The 20,535-nt window shown below is 39.7% G+C and overlaps 1 protein-coding gene across 1 annotated transcript in view; it reads left to right on the top strand.

Moving 5' to 3' along the window:
• LOC131145389 (chloroplastic import inner membrane translocase subunit HP30-2-like) overlaps positions 1 to 20,535 on the top strand; it is a 39,390-nt gene that overhangs the window by 2,109 nt on the left and 16,746 nt on the right. Inside the window, exon 2 of the mRNA XM_058094409.1 lies at positions 2,810 to 2,925. Within this exon, the coding sequence (XP_057950392.1) occupies positions 2,810 to 2,925 (116 nt within the window). The remainder of the gene's footprint in view (positions 1 to 2,809; positions 2,926 to 20,535) is intronic.

Genomic DNA, 20,535 nt, shown 5'->3' with positions numbered 1-20,535 from the left:
AGGAAGAATATACAAAAAGGAGAATAAGAAATCCTCCTAAACAAAAAGAATATACAAGGCTCCTGGTGATAAGTGCTCAGTTTCCACCAATTGCAACTCACCACCACACTAAGTGCAGAACTGATATTTCCTTACCCCCGCACCTTTGCTCTTGGGCTGATCATTTAGCTTACATCCTTTGCCCTCTCCATTCTTCTCTGCTGCGGCCGGCACCTTTTGACTCTGTGAATGGTGAACTGGCTTGGTTCCTTCACAGTTGCCACCAGAATCAGGACGGAGTTCCCTAACCAAAACTGAAAATGTATGTCACTAAAGACCTTAAAGCCAACTTGCCAATAATCTCAATCTTTTAATGGAATTTTCTCAGAATTAATTTCCAAATTTTTAAGAATTCTTGTCACTTCACTTTATTTCAAGTATTATGCATAAATTAAACAAATCTATGTAGAAAACTCTCAAAATGCAACAATGGAACCTGATTCTTAATGCTGGCAGTACTGATGGATCCCTCAAACGTGTACCAATACAGAAATATCAGGAAGAAAATCAAAATTTGGGGCTGATCATTCTCCCACCCATGCATTGTGGTGCAGGGTGTGTGCGCCATTGGCAGGGGTCCTCTAATGATAGCCTTTCGGGTGTGGTGGATCAAGGGGTGCTGAATCAAATATTTGTGGTGGTGTTGATATAACTCTGGCAAAGGTGGGAAATGGAAGGGGTGGTGGCTGGGAAAGTTTTAGTCAGTCTGTGGGGCTTTGCCTTGTCAGACAATGATGAAATTTAGAGGGATGAGCTTGCAGAGGATTCTGCTTTTTTTTTTTTTTGTGCTGCTGGAGGTTTTGAAATATGATGTTGGCAATATGGTGTTTGAAGATGAGGAGCTGGGTTGTAATTTTGTGGCTGTTCTGGTGATGAACAGGGTTGCTGTTTCTGGGGCTTTCCTACAATATGTGATCCTTGAATGCTTCAATGACTTGTAGTTGCGCAACAATACTTGAAAATTGAAACCTTCTTCTGGTGGGTTATATAATTTGTTTATTTTTTCTTTCATATATATATATATATATATAAACAGAAGCTCAATTTGAGGTTTCTGTCTGTCCACGTGGAGTGTTTTTTTTTTCTTCCTTATTAACGCATGAGAGATGCTCATGTTCCTTTTCTACACGGAAGCATTTGAAAAGTTAATTGATTGCTCCCTTCGCAGAGATGTTAATGAGCTTCATTTACTGCTACAAATTTTTTTCTCAATGTATGCTGGAGCATAGATGCATGCGTGATGACTCTTCATTGACTCATCTGTTGCTCTTTGTCTTCCCCCTGAAGTGACCAAAATTCCATCTGCCACTTCAACACAGCACCACAGTACGAAACACAACTAGATCTTGAAGAAGAGGAAGAAGATCATGATGATGAAATAATCAAATCATCCTAACATTTGTCAGGTGAATGTGTCTCAGAGGCCGTGTGCACAAGGCAGGGATGAAGGATTTTGGAAAAAATGATGGCACAGCAGTGATTACTCTGTGCGAGGGAGAGAGAAGATAGTGAAAACAGATGGAAGCTGCGTATTGAGCCTTGCATATCTGGAAAAATGGCAGCAGATCCTGGCAAGGGAGAGGGAGATCAGAGAGTAGGGCAGAGACAAGAGAGTGGAGAGGGAGGAGAGATTGAGACGAAAATGCAGAGCAGACTGATTTTCAGCTGTTGTGCGCTGCCTTTTTCTGTTTTATTTATTTATTTTTTAAATTTTGCAATTGAAATGTTAACTTAAAGAGGCTTTTACCGTTAATGGTGGAGAATGGTAAGAAGAGGGCCTATGATACAGGTGTTTGACCACTCCAATATTTTTCTCTTAATTTTCAATCCAGATATATTTGGGTTTCCTTTCTTTCAATTGGCTGTAGAGGGAGTGGGGAGATCTGATTTGGTGGGACGATACACACACACACACACCCCAAAATCCATGAAGGTAATTGGTAATTGGTAATTAGGTCTTTTACATTATACTCATGCTGCATCATGCATACACTGCTCTTAGAATTACATGTGGAGGGAGGGTCTTAAAGTGTGACGCTAGCATCGCAAGTGGGTGGAGATCTCAAAAGGATGGCACTTACATAGGAAAATTTTGTATTTTTATTTTTATTTTTAAAATTTAGATTATGTATCGAGCTAGGGAGGTGGTGTGTGTACCTATCAATTTTCTTGAGTAATTGATTTGTGGTAGCTTTGGTTGGCAATTAACTAATCACCGTTAGTAAAATTATTATTAATGTGCAATTTTGAGTATTCTTTCAAATATTATTGATATGCAACTTAATTTTATGGTATTGTTATCCATTGTTAATGTAGGCGTATGTTAGTGTCCTGTTTTACATTTTAATATCTAACAAAAAGTATTTTTCTTGGTTAGTTTATGTTTAGAGGAATAATATACAATGTCACATATCTTCTTGTTAGTATCTAGTACCATTAGTATGATTTTTTTATTTTTATTTTTTAATAGCAGTACTATTAGTATGACTTGAGATGTTTCTTCATTAGGGTTAAACTTTTCAAGAAATATGTTTTTTTCCTTGTCAAATTGGTGAACCCTAAATCATCAGTGAACAAAATCTGGGTTCATAGCTACATATTTTTGTGTAATTCTATGCTCAATAAGGTTCCTTTAATTTACAATGGTTAGTTTAAATTCAGGTGTCAATTGTGGCATTCTATATAATTAGAGAATCAGTCAGAACAATGAGACTGTCATTGATGGGTATATTCCTGTTGACTATTGACAAATTGCTTACCTTGCCTACAGGCTCTTGCTGGGGGTCCCTTGGTACAAGCCCGCAACTTTGCTGTCATGACAGGTGTCAATGCTGGTATATCATGTGTCTTGAAAAGAATAAGAGGCAAGGAGGATGTTCCCTCTAGGTGAGTTTTTCTCAAATTTATTGTATACTTGCGCCAAATTGAAATCTTTTTATTTCAAAAAAAAAAAAAAAAGGAAAAAAAAATATTAGCAAAACAAGCCTAATAAGATTATCAAAGCATCCATTTTGTAAAAAAAGGAAAAGAAAAAAGTCTTTCTAATGTCTTCATTCATTCATTTGATATAATGTCTATGAAATTTGGTAATAGTTTTTGTAAACCTGACTGTAAGATGGTGTAAGATTAAAAATGCTAGGTGAGGTCTTCATAATGATGAAATTCCATAGTCAGTGTGATTAACTCCTTTTATAAATGCTGAATGTTGGGTCATTTGTATATATCGTTGGTAGGCTCGCCAAGGTTTGGGTCCTTAACTACCAAAAATAAAATTTATACTACCTAACAATCCCAAGTTTAGTAGAAAGTGGGGAAGTTAGGTGTCGATCCTCAGGGACTTGAAGTGCAGTTATTAAGCTACTTCAAATTAGTTTACTATAGCCTTGTATAAAAGAGAAGTAAAAAATGGTATTTTTCAATGGGTGAAATATAACCAACTACTGGAAAGCGATAAAATGAAAGCAAGTAAATTTAAGTTAACCCTACTCCTGCAAAGCAGTGTTTAGACATGAGTATAGTTTAGGATGTTGTTTTGCGTAATCTAAGTTCAGTGAGTTTATTGTACTAAACTAATCGGAATCTAGTTAAACAATCCAAGGAGCCGTTCGATGGCATAGAGTAGCAAGAGTGCACCAGCCGTTCAGAGCATGATTGTGAACCAGAATATACTCTATCACAAACGATCACAAGAACCTCTATGGGAGACTGTAGCCTAATACGTGTACCTGACTGAAGCAATAGAGGTGCTAATCTTGCCACTAAACATCATCACCATCCAAACAATAAATGAAAGCAGTAAATGAAAGCAATAGATAAAAAACATGTAAAAGATCATCCCTTTGCAATCAGAACACTTGTCACTAACGCTAGAAAATACAACTGAATGATCATGTAATATACACTGGAAAACACAAGAGTTCCGCTGGTTGTCATAGGTCGTCGAATACACCACAATCCAGAAATCTACACTACTCCTAATCTAACTTGGCTCTCAATGACATCTCAAGTTTGTCACTAACCTAAGGGAGGCCAAAGAGGAACCTAGTGCTTGTGTTCGTAGCGAATACTTATAGGCTCTAGGGTTTACAAAGTTTGTTTTACAATTTATGAAAGTTTGTAGCAAATCTCGTGCAAAAGATCGTTGCTGTCAACCAAGTCGCCTCTATGCTCCCCTTGTGTGTGGCCTGGTCGAGACTCACGGGCAATCAGGAATTTGAATCTTTGATGTCTTCGATTGCGTCACGCCTCAGGGTCTTGCTGGTCGAGTTGATGGTCGAGACTTGTAGGATCTCGAGTTTCAGGAAATCTCAGGAATTCGACATAGTCGCCCCTCAAGGTCTCTTGGTCGAACACTTTGTTGAGGCTCTCGGTAATTCTAATCTCAGTTCTGTCTCAGTATCTCGACGTGGTCGCTCGGAAGAGTCACTTGGTCGAGGACTTGGTTGAACCTTGCAGTATTTTGATCTCAGTTTGAACCTTGGAGTCTGCGAGTAAAGACTTAGTCGCCGCCCCTTATGCTGCTAGTCGCACCACATGGTTGAGCATTGTCTTTTTGTCCCTTGATGATCTGAAGCTTCAGGAGCTTGGTTGAGCATCTGATTTGAGCTTTGAGTCCTCCAAATCCTCCTTGGCTTCTCGTAATGCCTAACTCCATGGTTTTAACCTGTTTTTCTTGAGAAGACAAACAAACCTTACATAGCTTTGAACAATAATAACTCTGGGCAAATACATAGTAAAATGAGGATAAACAAAGATAAATGAGGGTCTAAAATCATGCATTTTAGGGACTCATCAATCGTAAATGCTGATTTCTTCATTACTCTCCATTTAGTTGTTGAATGTTTGTGATTCTTAACTTACCTACTGTGTGTACACTCTTATCTCTTCTAATAACTTATTTTTTTTTTTATATCCAAAAAAAAAAAAATGATTGTGGTTTTGAAAACTGCTTGAAATTAGCAACAGCATTTTTTAGCTTATATATTTTTTGATCATTAAACAGATATTATATTAAAAAGAGGCATCAAAATAATGCCGCCCAAGTACAAAGGAAAACAATAGGAGAGAAACATCCCCTATTGAAAGGTGTCAAGAAAATCAAGGATTACAATGGGCCCCTTCCAACCAGCCCATAGTGCCAACTAGAGATCATAGCCATCCACTGGTTGATTACAGACTGAATAGGTGTAGTTCCTTTGAAGGCTCTTCTGTTCCTTTCTCTCCACATCACCCAAAAAATAGCAAGGGGGATGAGGGAGAGAGATCTTCTTCTTTCCTTCTTTGATCTGATCCCTTTCCAAGCCCCCAACTCATCTTCCACCAGCTGCAGTGACTCACTTCTGATTATTGATGGAGATGGCTGAGTTCCATAATTTCTTGGTCCATGAACAATGCAAAAGGATGTGATTCACTGATTCCTCCTGCTCCATGCATTAAATGCATCTATTGACTGACAAGAGAGACCTTTTTTTTCTGAAGATTGACCATGGTAAGAATACTTCCAAGAGTTGCTTCCCAAGTGGAAAAGGCAACCTTTGAAGGGGCTTCCGTTTTCCAAACCAGCTTCCAAGGGTAGTGCTACTCTCAGTTGGGGAACAAAGGGGTTTGTAGAAAGAGCTGACAGTGAAGTTTCCATCTTTGCTCAAAAGCCCATTTGGGCTTATCTAAATTAGCTTGACAATGAGTCTTATAGAGGCTGCTGAAAAAATTTGTAAGAGTAACAAGTTCCTAGTTGAAAGCATTCTGATTCATAGGAATATCCCAAACTATCCCATGACTAGGGAGTTCCATGTGTTTGCAAATAAGGGTATTTTTGGACAGCCGTAATTTATTATTATTGTCAATTCATAATCCCAAAACAAAATGAATCTTGGAGACTTGATAAAAGGATAGAAGGCAAGCCTCAAATTTTTTTAGCAAATGCAAAGATGTTTCTTTCTCTTTTGTGCAAATTTAGTCCTTTCCCACTTTTGTGCGTATGATGCCATGGGAGTTCTTGCAGTAGCAGATGTTGAAATGATCGCTTCAGATCGAAGGTAAATCCTTCGATCCACAATTAGATAAGGTTGGTGAGATCGTGTCTTTGCTCGTGGTCAAGAACAATGTTCTTCATAACAGGTGGGATAGGTTATCCATGGAGGCTGTGTCTTGGTTCGCTAATGGCATTCCTACATCTAGTCGATTGTAAAGGGGGTTTCAATTTGTTTGATTGGGTATTATGAAGATTTGGATGTTGATTAAATGGACGAAGGTAGGAAAGTATTTGGTGTTAGGGTTGGGACGGAAAGGGAAGAGGCTTTTAGTCTTTATTCCTCAAGGGGAAAAAGGCTATGGGTGGTGAAATTTCACCAGTGTCTTCTGTGAAGTAGTGAAGGATTTTCGTGAGGAATCTGGGATTTTACGTGTCGGTAACTCTTAATGATATAGATTGTGGAGTCAGGTGGTCTTGGAAGGCAAAAATCGTGTAGATGAGGGCTGTGGCAGCCATGTCCATTCCGTGAAACAGGATCTGAAGGTTGGGAAGCAAGAGCTGTGCCATCAGTGTAGAGACGAGTTGCATTTGAATGAATCTAGGGCCATCGCAAATCAACCAGTTTCATCGACAAGTGTGAGAAGAAAGATAGGGTTTCCAATGGAGTAAAGATGATCAGAGAAGCAGCTAGGGTTTCTGATGGAGCTGAGATGATAAGAGAGGCAGTGAAGAGATTTGGGCCAGGTTGCATGCTTCTCATTTTGGACCTGGCCCAGGTAATTGAAAAAGGTGGTATCTTATTTTTAATTGAATTGGGCCAATTATTTGACAAAGGCCCATTGTTCAGGAAAGGATGATATGAGCTGCACTGTGGATCTTAAGGAAGGGTTTCCTATTATGGACTTCCCACAAAAGGGTCCCGGTGATAAACAAATCAATAATTCAAGAATTAAGGGTCCAAGTTCTGTGTTGTTGGGTTCAGATAATGGACAGGGCCAAATGAGTGCTTCAACTTCTCAGAAGACAAGTATTGGGGAGGAGAATGATTTATATTCTTGTAACAGAAATTGTTTCAACCTCTAATTAATAAAAATATTACTCAGCCTCTAGTTATAAAGGATGTAAATCGAATTGTCCAAGAGTCGGAGGAAGTTAAGGATGTTAGAAGACCAGATTTGTTTTAAGAAGGTGGTGATAAAACTGCATTTAGGCCTGTAGATGTATTAGAAGGTGCTACGGAAAAGAGTAAAAAAGAAGCTGGGTTGGGGAGAAATCTGATGATTTGTCATGCTTGTACTAATAAATTTGAAGGTAAGGTTTGTGCTCATTGAAAGGCAGCTTGTTGGGGTGCTAATATTTGAAGATAAAAGAGAACTTTGATTTGTTAACTAAAAGGATACTAAGGAGAGATTTTAAGGGCGATTTTAGTATTGTGGAAGTTCCTCAAGTTGAGGAGATGTTGGAGGTTCTAATGAGAATAGAAAAGGTAAGGAGGTGAAGTCCCAATGTTTCAGATTCAGAAAGTGAGGATATTAGCGATTTTGACTATGCTGGGGGGTTGTTGTCGGATTAGATTCGGGAACAATATGGGTGCATTTCTGACTCCTGTGTTAGGGGATTTATCTTATGTTCATTCACACTCATTGGAAGGTATGGAGGGTGTTCCTATTTTCAAGAATGATGGGATGGCGAATTAGTTCCAACGTAGGGATGGAATTTTGCCCACATCAGTGGAGGAGAGTTTGAAGGAGGAGATAGAAGCTCAAATTGTTATGGATAAAATGGATTTAAAGCTAAGCGATATTGGAGGAAATGTAGTGTGTTACTGTGTTTGAATGGTGGCAATAGCCAAAAGGTGAAGGGTCAAAGGGAATTAGCGAATTTGAAAAGTCCTGTAAATTATGATGGAAAGGGTTTGTAAAGGGGGGGGGGGGGTACTGTAATTTAGTGTATGTTTTTTGATCTAGTGTTTTTTATTTTTTTTTATTTTCTTCTTTTTTGTTTGGTGGACTTCTTGCCCCTGCACGTTGTACCTTCTATTCTTTCTATCTAATACACTTTTGTTATAAAAGAAATTAGGGCATTTTTTTCATACACAAATCTGAAAATGGAAGGGAAAGAGGATCTGAGTTGGAAATTGCCACACCAAATATCATGCCAAAAGAATGCATCCTCTCCATTCCTCACTTAAAAGTAGATGAGGGGGATGAAAATCTCCCATCGTTTTCTAATATATCTCCAAACACTTATAGCATGAGCTTCCTTTGAAATTTTCAAGGTCCAACCATTGTGATGGAGGCCATACTTAACAGCAACAACATCCCTCCAGGAGCAATTTTTCTGTCATGCATCTCCAGATCCATATTTCCTCAAAAGGGCCTTCTTGAAGATAATAAGAGATCTGAAGACAAGGCCACCCTTTTGTAAAGGTTGTTTAACCACTCCTCATTTAAAAAGATGATATTTGAAAACCTCACCTGTGTTCCCCCAAAGGAATCTTTGTTAGATGCCCTTCAATCTCTTGACAACTATGCAAGGGATGGGGAAAAGAGACATGAAGTAAACCGGGAGGTTGGACAAAGTTCTTTGAGAGTGAGTCTGCCACCTTTGACAAAAAATTCCTTTTCCAACCAGCAAGTTTCTTTGCAGACCTGCTGACAATGGGATACCAAATACCCTTATCCTTAAACTTGGCTCCTAAGGGGAGGTCAAGATAGGAATTAGGGAAGGCTCCGAGCTTGCAACCAAAGATACTTGCAAACAAAGGACCGTGATTGCAAGTCCCCATTGGAATGATTCCACTTTTGCCTAAACTGGCTGTTAAGCCTAAAACTGCTTCAAAACCAAGGAGGATGCATCTAGAATTAAGAATTCGCTCCAGATCATCCTCACAAAAGATGATAGTATCTTCTGCAAAAAGGAGGTGATGATTTCCATAGAGGCCTTCCAATGCTAAGTTCCTTAAGAAGACTGCCTTCATTGCATTAGTTATCATAAGACAGCACTTCCATGACCAGGATAAATTAAAAGGGGGAAGGGGGTCACCTTGTCTTAGATCACAAGATGATCTGAAGAGACCAAAGGGGCAGCTATTTATAAGAACTGAAAAAATGAGGTTGAGATACACTGACGGGTCCATTTGCCCCAAGAATCCCCAAAACCCATTTTTCTGAGAATGTACAATAGAAAGCTCCAGTTACATGGTCGAATGCCTTCTCCATATGCAGGTTGCACACCAGTCCTCTTTTCCCACTCTTCATGTGGGCATCAACAACTTCATTAGCAATCAAAGCAACATCCATGGTTTGCCTACTTGCAATGAAAGCATGCTGGTGCTTTTCAACAACTTTCGAAATTGCATGTTTGAGCCTGATTGCTAGGACTATGGATAGGATTTCGTAAATTCTGCGAACTAAGTTGATTGGGTGAAATTCTTTGATGTTGCGAGCCCTTGGGTTCTTAGAAACTAGGGATATAAGAGTTGAGTTGCTGCTAGACAAAAACTTGCCTGTTCTATGTAAAGCTTCAAAAACCCAAAGATATCTTGCTTGAGAAAGTCCATTTCCTTTGGAAGAAAGCCATATTAAAGCCATCAAGATTAGGGGCTTTATCCTCTTCCTCAAAAGGTCTTTTGAGCCACTATGCTGTGGAGAGGCTCAAGTTTCTAAATATAATACCATCAGTTGTTGATCTCCATGACTTTGGTTCGATGTACAAGGCTTTGAAGAAGTTGCAAGTGCCATTCTTGATTTCCTCCTCATCCACCAAATCTCTCCCTCCACTTCTACTTTGGTAATCATATTAATTCTACGGTGCACATTAGCTGCACAATGGAAGAAACTAGTATTTTTATCCCCCTCCTTCTACCAAAGAGCTCTAGATTTTTGCTTCCAAGCTATTTCTTCTGAAGTGATGACATGGACAAGATCTCTTTTGAGTGCCATCCTTCTGAATCTGTTTTCAACATTGAGACCTATTGTGATATGCGGCTCACATACTAAGTGGAAAGCATGCACAAAGGGATAACATGAAGGAAATCGGGGTGCAACAGTGCAAACCGTCTACAGTAGCTCTGTAACCGTTGACGATTTAGCTTGGGATACTCAACGCAGATTTCAAATTTGAATAAGGGGACGTTAATTTGGTTGGGGTTTGGAGGGAAAACCTAAGGGAACTTTATATATACGTTGTCTCAGATGTGTATGTGGGGATTGGTTGTACATGATTAATGTGATGTTAATGTCCTTTTGACAAGAAGATAGTGAAAATTGTTGTTTGCTCCCGTGGATGTAGGCATTGCCGAACCACGTAATTCCTTGTGTATTGTGTTGTCATTGCTTTTATATATTTGCTGTGGTTGTGGATTGTTTTGTGTATTCATTATTAAGTGTTGCATTGTGTTTGATCCTATATATATATTCTGCTGTGCAATTCGTTTTTCACAACAAATTGGTATTAGAGCATTGTTGTAATGGCCTTTGGAACTTCATCTGCAAAATTTGATGTTGTTTGTATCACGTTATGGATGAGGATTCTTCGGAAGCAATTTGGCGAACACTGGAAAGCTAGTATATGTCTAAGTCTTTATTGAACAAATTGTTTCTTAAGCAAAGATTGTATTGACTTAAGATGGTGGTGGGTTCGGATTTGAACCAACATATCAACGGATTCAATTAGATTGTAAGTGATTTGATGCATGCTGATGTAAAGTTCGAGGAAGAAGGCAAGGCGCTGATGCTATTGAATTCCCTACCCGCCTCGCACACGTTTGAAAATTTGGCTACCACTTTGACATGGGGCAAAGAAAACCTGAATTTGGAAGGGGTGACAAGCGCATTGCTTGGTTTTCATAAAAGAAAAATGGCCAACGATGAAGTTTCACATGGTGAAGGGCTTGTGGTGAAGAGTAACTAGGAACGTGAGAGACATAAGTCTCGAAGCGGATCTCGGTTGCTGTCCGGGAAGAAGAAGGACATAAGGTGTTTTAGGTGTGGTAAAATTGGGCACATAAAACAGGAATGTCCGAAGTGGAAGAAAGGGAATGTTGAAAATCAAGAGGGTTCGTCAAAATCTGCAAATGTAATGGAAGGAGACTCAGGGAGCAGTGATGGTGATATGCTATATGTTTCATCAGGTTCAGAGTGCCTCACGGATTCTTGGATCCTAGATTATGGATGCTCTTATCAAAATGTTTGATGGTGTTGTGGTAACCTTATGTGATGTAAGACATGTACCAAATCTAAGGAAGAATGTGATTTCATTGGGCACTTTAGATTGTAAAGGATATAGTTACAAGTCTGAAAGTGGGGAAATGAAAGTGTGTGAAGGCGACTTGATGGTGATGAAAGGACAAAAGGTAGCGGGAAATATCTATGTACTACAGGGTATCACAGTTGTAGGTGGAGCTGTAGCTGTAGAATCTGAGTAAGATGTTCTGTGGCATATGCAGTTAGGGTATATGGGTGAATACATGTATTCAGATGTTTAGGGACCAGTGAGGATAGTATCATAGGGTAGACATATGGTATTTCGTGGGTTTATCACGAAAGATTTTGGTGTATTTCATGTGGCACAAGTCTGAGGTATTTGTCAGGTTTAACTTGTGGTTGAGGTGGAGAACCAGACCGGGAGGGAGATCCTCAGGTCAGACATTGGGATTGAGTACGCTAGTTCAGTTCATGGAGTTTTGTGAGCAGGGCAGGTTTTATGCAAGGCTTGTAGGGAACTTCTTGGTGAAGTCAGTGAGTATGGCGCGTTTCTTGTTTAATCAATCGCCAAAGGTATCACTAGATGGGAGAGTTGCAGGAGAATTGTGGGCAGGTTTTGCTGTAGACTACTGAAATTTAAGTGGATGTCCATAGGTGCACATTTCTAGTGAGGTGGGATCTAGGCTTGGTGTGTCCGAATAGTACATCTTTCTCGGGTATAAGAAAGGTGTGTTCAAGTTGGGTGATCCAGCGGCAAACAAGGTGGTGATCAGTGGAGACATGATTTTTGGTAAGAAAGTCATGGGGTAGTGTACTCAGGTAAAGGAAGAGAAATAAATGCCAGAAAACTGCAGCAGCAGCAAACATGTGGTTTAGGTGGAGTTAGATACTCAGGGAAGAAATGCAAGGATGCCTATCTCGGGTCAACAGTATCACAGTATATATTGCAGCAAAAATGGGCATGTGATGCAGGTGGAGCTATAGACTCAAGGTAGAGATGACATTGTTCATATTGCAGGGAGTTTCCGCTTGGGAGACCAGCAGGATCGCGGTGGGCCTAAGTGCACTATTAGACCACCACTCAGGTATAAATTTGGCATTCTGGTGTTTTATGCATTAATTACTACCATTAGTAAGGTTCCTACTATTTTTCAAGTTGCAGTGCACAACAAAGGGAAAAATAGATGGATGAGTATTATGGTGGAGAAAATGGAAGTATTGCATAAGAACTAGGTGTGGGAGTTGGTGGAACTTCCAGGATGGAAGAGGGTGATAGGATGCAAGGGAGTGATGTATTTATTGTTGGTGAATGACAAGTTATTGACTAGGAAGGTTTTGACTGAGGCTAATTAGTTGGGAACTCTATTGAAAGGTTTTGATATGAATGTTTTGGGTATGACCAAGAAGGGTCTTGGTTTGAAGATTCGCAAAGATAGAGCTGTAGAGAGATTAGTGTTATCTTAAGGTGGTTTTGTGGACGAAACTACAGGGAGATTGGTGTTATTTCAGGGTGGCTTTGTGGACAAAATTGCAAGGAGACGTTGTTTGTTGTCTTAGGGGGGTTCTGTGGAGAATCAATGTAAAATGTCTACCGCTCAGTACCCAAGGACATACGGTGAAGTCCGAGATATGTCAAAGGTCCCCTATGCTGGTGCAATGGGTGTTTTGGCAGGCAACAAAGTGGTTTGTCAGTTGTGAGATTTGTTGAAGACTATGCAGGGAGCTTTGATGATAGAAGGTTTACAGCAGGTTTTGTGTTTACTATTGTGAGAAGGCCTTGTTGGAAGTCCAGTGCGCAGTCTTAGGTTGTTACATTTACAACTAAATAGGGGTTGTTAGCAGAAGTTGAAGCTGCCACAAGCAAGTTCAAGCCTTGCTTGGACTTGGTTTTTGTCTCCAGTTGCTATACAGGGGGTGGTCCCAACCTAATGTCCCAAGGTCATGGTGGAGCAGCAGGTTCATGTTTTTAGTTTCTCCTAAGGGGCGTATGTTCGCCAAGGTGGAGATTGTTGTGATATATGGCTCACATATCGAGTCGAAAGCATGCACAAAGGAAAAGCATGAAGGAAATCAGGGTGCAGTGGGACAAATTGTTGACGGTAGCCTTATAACTGTCGACGATTTGGCTCAGGATACCCAGCGTAGATTTCAAATTTGAATAAGGGGACGTTAATATGGTTCAGGTTTGGAGGGAAAACCTTCGGGAACTTTATATATATGTTGTATTAGATGTATATGTGGGGGTTGGTTGTACATGGTTGATGTATTGTTCATGTCCTTTGGACAAGAAGATAGTGAAAATTGCCGTTTGCTCCTATGGATGTAGGCATTGCCGAACCACGTAATTTCTTGTGTATTGTGTTGTTATTGTGTTCATATATTTGCTATGGTTGTGGATTGATCTATATATTCATCATTAAGTGCTGCATTGTGTTTGATCCTATATATATATATATATATATATATATATATATATATATATATTCCGCTGTGCAATTTGTTTTTCACAGCAAGTCCCTCATTAATTTCCTTGTCATCTAGCACCTTAATGTTGTCAAGAAACTCCTTTTTTCTTTGAGTGATGTTGTCAAAAACCTGATTTCTGCTGTGTCAATGAGGATTGGAAAGTGGTTTAAGGCAGGGCGAGGAAGCCAGGTTTGGGTAATCTTTATGAAGTGTTCCTCCCAATTGGAGGAAATTAAGAACCTATCAATTCTTGAGTGTGACCTCGAGTTTGAGCACATGAAAGGGCCTCCAATGAGTGGGAGGGGGGTCAATGAGAGCATAAGCATTGGTGAAATCATGGAAGTCCTGCATGCAATATTTAGAAGAAGTCGCATTCCTTTCATGAGGATAAAGGATCATGTTGAAATCACCCCTAATGACCCACCGATTACCTCATTTGTCTTTAATTTTTGCCAATTCTTTCGACAGATGCCTGGAAGGCCCTTCACCTGAGCCATAGGCCCAGTAAAGTTCCAAGTGAAATTATCTTCAAGACTCTTAAAACAAACAAGAGACTGAGAAGGCATCAATGGATTGTTCCAGCAATCCCACAACCATATTATTTGAAATAATGAGAATACCTCCCGCATTCTCTGTCACATTCAACGCGATCCATTTACAATTCTTAGTGCCCCATCAACTGTTAACCAACCTGCTATCCATGCAATTCACCTTTGTTTCCTGAAAAGAAAAAAAAAACATCCCCTTTCCAATCATTGAGAAACGATCTGATTGCAGGTCTTTTTGTTTTATCATCAAGTCCCCGCACATTCCATGTGATTGACTTCCTCAACATGGATCATTTCACAAACTCGGCTGCTTGCTGCCTCTCCCGAATTTAAGCACCCTCCCAACTTGTCCTAGTTTACCAAGCATTCCAATCTTTTCGATTTCCTACATGTGTCTTTCAAGCGGCTGCTACCTTGCAGTTTATTCCCCAGAAATAGTGCTTTCTTCTCTTCTTTTCTTCTTCATTTCCTTCAAATAGTTGCCTTGCTCTTTCCTCAAATTCATTGAAAGATATCCTGGTAGTTTTACTCACCAAATTCATTTTGCGAAGCACTCAATTAGACACCTGCAAATTGAAATCATTGCTATCAAGTCCCAAACCATTAAACTCCCTCAAAGAGGGAAAGGGGGATTGTCATCGGCAATGAAAGGGTCTAAGGCTGCTGCAGGTATGATAGCTAGAGTATCCACCTTAGAAACTTGCTTGAGAGGCACATCAGTGGTCACCAGCCAGGACAGAGCAGTATTACTCCATTGAGAGAGTAAGAAGACCTGCTGCGAGTCAAAAGAAGCAAAAGGGAAACAGCTGGAGGGGAAAGGGGTGAAAGCAGCCAACTAAACGGGCAAAGGGGGGAGGGGAATTTGAAAATTGGGAGGCCGAAAAGAAACCACGTGGGCTTGAACAAAAGGGGCTCACAGCAAGACTAGCCCCAATCTCCTTGAAGCTTTTGTAAGGTAAGAGGTGAATAGAGTTGAGCCTAGAAGATTCGGATGGAAGAGCCTTGGCAGCCTCATGGACTACATAAATGAAGGATCCCGTGTCTCCACGTGTCTTGTCCATCAACTGTGACTGTAACTTGGTGATGGAAATCTTGATGCATCCCCCACTGGAAGGGTACACATACTTTGCTACTAAGAGATACAAAAACACAACTCTATTGGGAGCAATTGGGTGGTTCAAACAGTATGACATGAATATCTTAGGATGGCCCGGAGGGCCAGGGATCATTCTACAACCTAGCTTCTTCGCAATAGAGCATAACTTAGACTAGTCTTTTGAGTCAGAACCCTCCAAAATGTCGATGACCCTCTAGCCTCCTTCATTAATTTCGGTAAGGTAAGGAACTTACTCAAACTATTATGTTTAAGTTGAAGCAGCAAAGACTTCTCCTTTGAATTCTAGCAATGATGCTAATAGGAAGGCCTAACACTGAGTGAGCTCCAGAAATCATCTAGGGCGTCTAGGAGTCATTTGGTTTCACCTACATGAAGACAGATGGAGCAACGCCTTCCTTTGTGATTTTCAGCAACGTTAAGTAGGTCGACCTTCTCGTCATCTAGAGCAAGGTCGAAGGATTTCCTTTCAATGAAAAGGGCCAACTTGCCATCACAATGCATGGCTGAGAGAATGGAGCTAAAGGAGACTACGAGACAAGAAGAGAAGTTTGAGGTTGAGAGAGAGGTTTGTGGCAGAGGAAAGGATCGTGAGCCATGGACAAAAGGCTGTGAAGCTTTCAAAGATTGACAGAAGAGAGCTTCGAGGAGGAGGGAGGAGTTGTGTATGACTTTAGGCCTTTGACAGAACCTCTGCTTGAGGTTGAGAAGTAGGACTCCAATAGGGCAAGGAGCTTCGCGCATCATTTCAAGAGAGCTTTGAGCATCGTTTCGAGAGAGAGATTTCGAAGAACAGTGAGGAGAGACAGTTTCAAGTGAAGACAGCTGTGAGCCTTCATGGTATTTGACAAGAGGGAGCTTCGTTTTGAGATATCTTGAGCAATGGTTAATGTTATGATATTTTATGGTTGCTTTGTTGGACATTAATTGTGATGTAATTGGTGTAATCCCAAGAGGGGGGGGGGGTGAATTGGATATTTAAAACTTCCTAGGTCAGATAAAGATCATATTCAGTATTAAGCAACCTAGGGTCTTTCTAAACAGATTCCAATTCCCACAAATGAACAAGTATGCAAATATTTAAAACAGATATACCATTCACAACAAATTAAGTATAAGCATGCAAGTACGGAAAGTAAAGAGCGAGAGAAAGAGAGTGACACGGAATATGTTATCGAGGTTCGGCAACCGTGCCTACATCCCCGCCTCTAGCAAACCAGTCGGAGGATTCCACTAATGCTCACTTACGGGTGGAGCGACACCGGTTACAGTCTCTCCTTACGAGGCGAGGAATACCCCCGCTCACATTCACAAGGCTGAGCCCAACCTACAACTACACCTTACAGGATGGTGCACCTAGTTCTTCTAACCGGGTTTAAACTAGTCCGGTGCACGTTACAAGCCAATGCAATCCTATTTCGACCACACGCTGGGAATACAACAAATATCAAAGACTTGTGTACAAGTAACGTGCTTCTATACTAAGCAAATGATGTACAACTCTAAGCTCAAATGCACTCTTGTATGATAAGAATTAATGCTCAGTAGAGTATTTCAAATTTGTCTCTCAAAAATGTATTTATCAAGTAAGGTGAGAGATGATGATAAAGGTGATCTTTGATTCAAATATACAAAAATCAGTAAGTGCTTTTCAAAGATCTAAACCTCAAATAACATTATTTCCACAAAAAATAATTTTCAACAATAAACTATAGGAGATAATGAAGATTAGCTTCACAAAAGTATTTTTGCAATAAGCACAAAAACAAGCTATTGAATCTTGGAATGAGGATGCAAAAATTCACAAGTTATAGAGAGTTTTCCCAAAAAAGAATATTTATGAATGAAATATTCTTGGAAAAGGCAAACTCTTAAGAGATTTTTCAAATACAAATGAGTATGAGAGAGTATTAACCTTTGAAAAACAATCACTCTTCAAGTTGCAAAGATCTTGCAAATGAAGAGGATAAACAAATAAAACTCTCTTCTTAAAATGATTTTGCAAAGGAAAAATAAGAGAGAGTCAAAACATGCTTGAATTTGAAAATATATAAGCAATAATAGCCCAAATAATTGTAGAGAGAATTTTTGCTAATCTTCTTGCTAATCAAGAGTTATAATGGGGTATATATAGAATTTCCAGAAATTATGACCGTTAGGGACATAGAGGAAATTTTAGAAATTGTTTAATCAAAATTTAACCCTGATTAGTGCAGTAAAAATTTGGGAACCCGTGAGGTTTGGTCAACCCACGGTTTCGCCAATTGGTTGAACCGTTGAAATTTAAAGTAGACCCGCAAGGGTCGGTTGACCGAGCACAAGGCTGGTTGGCTGGCCTCTTAATAATTTTCAAATTTATTCAAGGCTCTGTCGGCTGAGCCAGAGGTGAAATCCTAGCTTACGTAGATTCAGTCGGTTGGGCTATGTTTAGGTCATTAAGACCGGTCGGCCGAGTACGCTAAAAGGGGTTGTGTGCAACGGTCGGGCGATCGAGGAAGATATGATTATTTTTGGTCAGTCGGCTAAGACCCTTTAAAAAAATGCTAGATAACGTTGCCGGTCGGCCGAGGCATTTTGAACATGCATGGGTCGGTCGACCGGGGCTCTTTAAAGTTAAAGATTTTCCCTGTTTTGTCCTTAAACTTTTTCAACTCTGTGTGAATAATTTATGACATTTTAATTTGAAGGGTTTTGGATCCTATGGTTAGTCTATGGTGTTTGAGCATTAAATCCTATCATGCACGCAATGCATTATGACAGACCAGATAATTATTACAGACCCAAAAACTTAATGCAATTACAATTGACAAATTTTGTCTTCATTCCTTTTGCATTTTGTATTGCCATGCCATATGCCAGGTGATGTTGAATTTTAGCTCCTCATGGCTTCTATTTTATCCTTACCATCCGTGCATGCAAAGTGATAATCTTGCTCACATACTCAATGCACATGTAAGATACTTTGTATTTGTCATAATCAAAACGAGATAGGACTCAAAAAGTCAACAAATTGCATGTTAGGATTCTTAGTTTGTGGATTTTGGAGAAAATTTAAACATATATGCTGAAATTGACACAAAAATGTTCAAAGATGTCACTCTTCTTGATTAGTAAAGGAGGAATATTATTAATTGAAGGATGAAGGCATCAAGGAGATGCCAACCTAGTAAAATGGGAAACAACAGAAAACAACACAAGTACACAACCATCATTGTAAAGTGTTCAGGAAATCAAGGATTACAAAGGAGTCCCTCCCAACTAGCCCACTTTGCCAACTAGAAATCATAGTTATCCAAACCATTACCTCAAAAGTTCTCCTGTTCCTCTCCCTCCACACTGCCTAAAAAATACCCGGGGGGTGGGGGGGCGAGGGAAAGTGGCTTTCTTCTTTGTTTGAGCAGATCCCTTTCCAAGCCTGTAATTAGCCATGCAGTGACCCACTTTTGCTTGACTAGCAGATGGTCAAGTACCATATTTAACTAGTCCAAGAAAAGTGCAAAAGGATGTGCTCAACCATTTCAGCCTGCTCTAGGCATAAAAAGCACCTATTAATGAGAGGTAAGCCCTTTTCTGGAGGTTATCAAATGGCAAGGATCCTAAAAAAAGTTGCCGTCTATGTGGAGAAAACAACCTTTGTGGGGCTTTAGTTTTTCAAATGAGTTTTGAAGGGAGGATACTTAATGAAAATAAGCTAGAATTATCTGTGAGAAAACACATAAAATTATAAAGAGGGATTCCAAAGGTGTATTAAGTGTGGTGGAAGAGCCAATTGACGAGAGGGCAAAATTAAGGAAAGTAAGAGATGGGGAGATGTTTTGGATGAGGACAACATAGAGAGTGGTGAGTTTGAATGTGAAAAGGTCTTCTTTTGGACCATATTCGGGAACAGTGTGGATATTCCTCCATTTCTTCTCTCGATCGTCTTGGGGATTTATCTTACGCCCCACCTCCTCCTTTAGAAGGTATTAATATGTTTGAAGATGTGATCCCCAAAGATGATAAAAGGTTAAGGATGGACTTCTGCATACTCCCATTCAAGACGAAATACCTGGGAAGGACATTAAAACTCAAGGGGTCATGAAGTCAGGCTTGACGGTGGCAAATCCACTGTGAAGAAGGGGCAGAGGGAATCAGCTAATTTAAAGTGTTTGGTCAACTATGATGGGAAGGGTTTGAAGAGGGGATTATCCTCAATTTGATTGTACATTTTCTACCTTAATACATCTTCTTTTGTTGTAAAAAAAAAAGTTTTCCAAATGAGTTTCCAAGGAAATTGCTGCTGCACTCGACTGGAGAGCTAAGATATTTATAATATAATCTGACCGTGAAGTTTCCATCCTTGTTCAAAGTCCATTCGGGCTCATTGGTGGTGGCTTGGTGCTGGATTTTGTAATGACTGCTGTAGAAATCTGTTAAAAAAGAAAAAGTAAGGTCATTCCATTTCCCATTTTGACAAAGACCCATTCCCAAGTTCTATAATCTGTGATAACAAAAATAAAGGAATGCTTTAGTTCTTACTAACTTGATCTTAGGGGTATTAAACTCCCAATAAAAAACATTCCTGATCAAGGGAATATTCCAAAACATCCCCTGATTAGTGAGCTCCAGGTGCTGGCTAATCAGGGCATCTTTGTCAGATGCTAGCCTGAAGATAGAATGGTAAATTGTACTGATCTTTGGCATGCCACACCAGATATCGTTCCAAAAGAACACACCTTCCCCATTCCCCTATTCAAAGATGTCCCAGCTGATGTTTGCAAAGAATCTCATCCAAGCAATATTTTTAGGCAGGTAAGTGAAAGTTTATTCAGCACCATAATATATATATACACACACACACACACAGAGACACACATAAGAATATAGGAAAAGCTGGAGTGCATTGTTCCTTTGTTCACTTTGAAAATAACAAACATAGATTCCATTGCAGTTGGGGCTTTTTTCTGTTTGAAGGGAAATCCCTTGATGCAAGGGAGCAAAACAACTAAATATTTTACATCTTCAAGTAATTGAGTGGATGGTTGTGATATGTGTTTTTAATCATTGTGAGTGTTCTTGGTCTGCTGAAAAGTGGGAGTTGTTACAGCAAAAATGAACCTTAATGACATGAAGCTTATTCTTGTAGGAGGAGATGCAAATCAGACCTTTTCATTTTTCCATGGCATAAATTGTCTTTTGCAGGGCATCTTT

The sequence above is a fragment of the Malania oleifera genome, chromosome 13, assembly GCF_029873635.1.
Source record: "Malania oleifera isolate guangnan ecotype guangnan chromosome 13, ASM2987363v1, whole genome shotgun sequence".
Lineage (NCBI taxonomy): Eukaryota > Viridiplantae > Streptophyta > Magnoliopsida > Santalales > Ximeniaceae > Malania > Malania oleifera.
The sequence above is the reverse complement of the archived record's forward strand: the minus strand, read 5'-3'. Positions and strand labels throughout refer to the sequence as shown.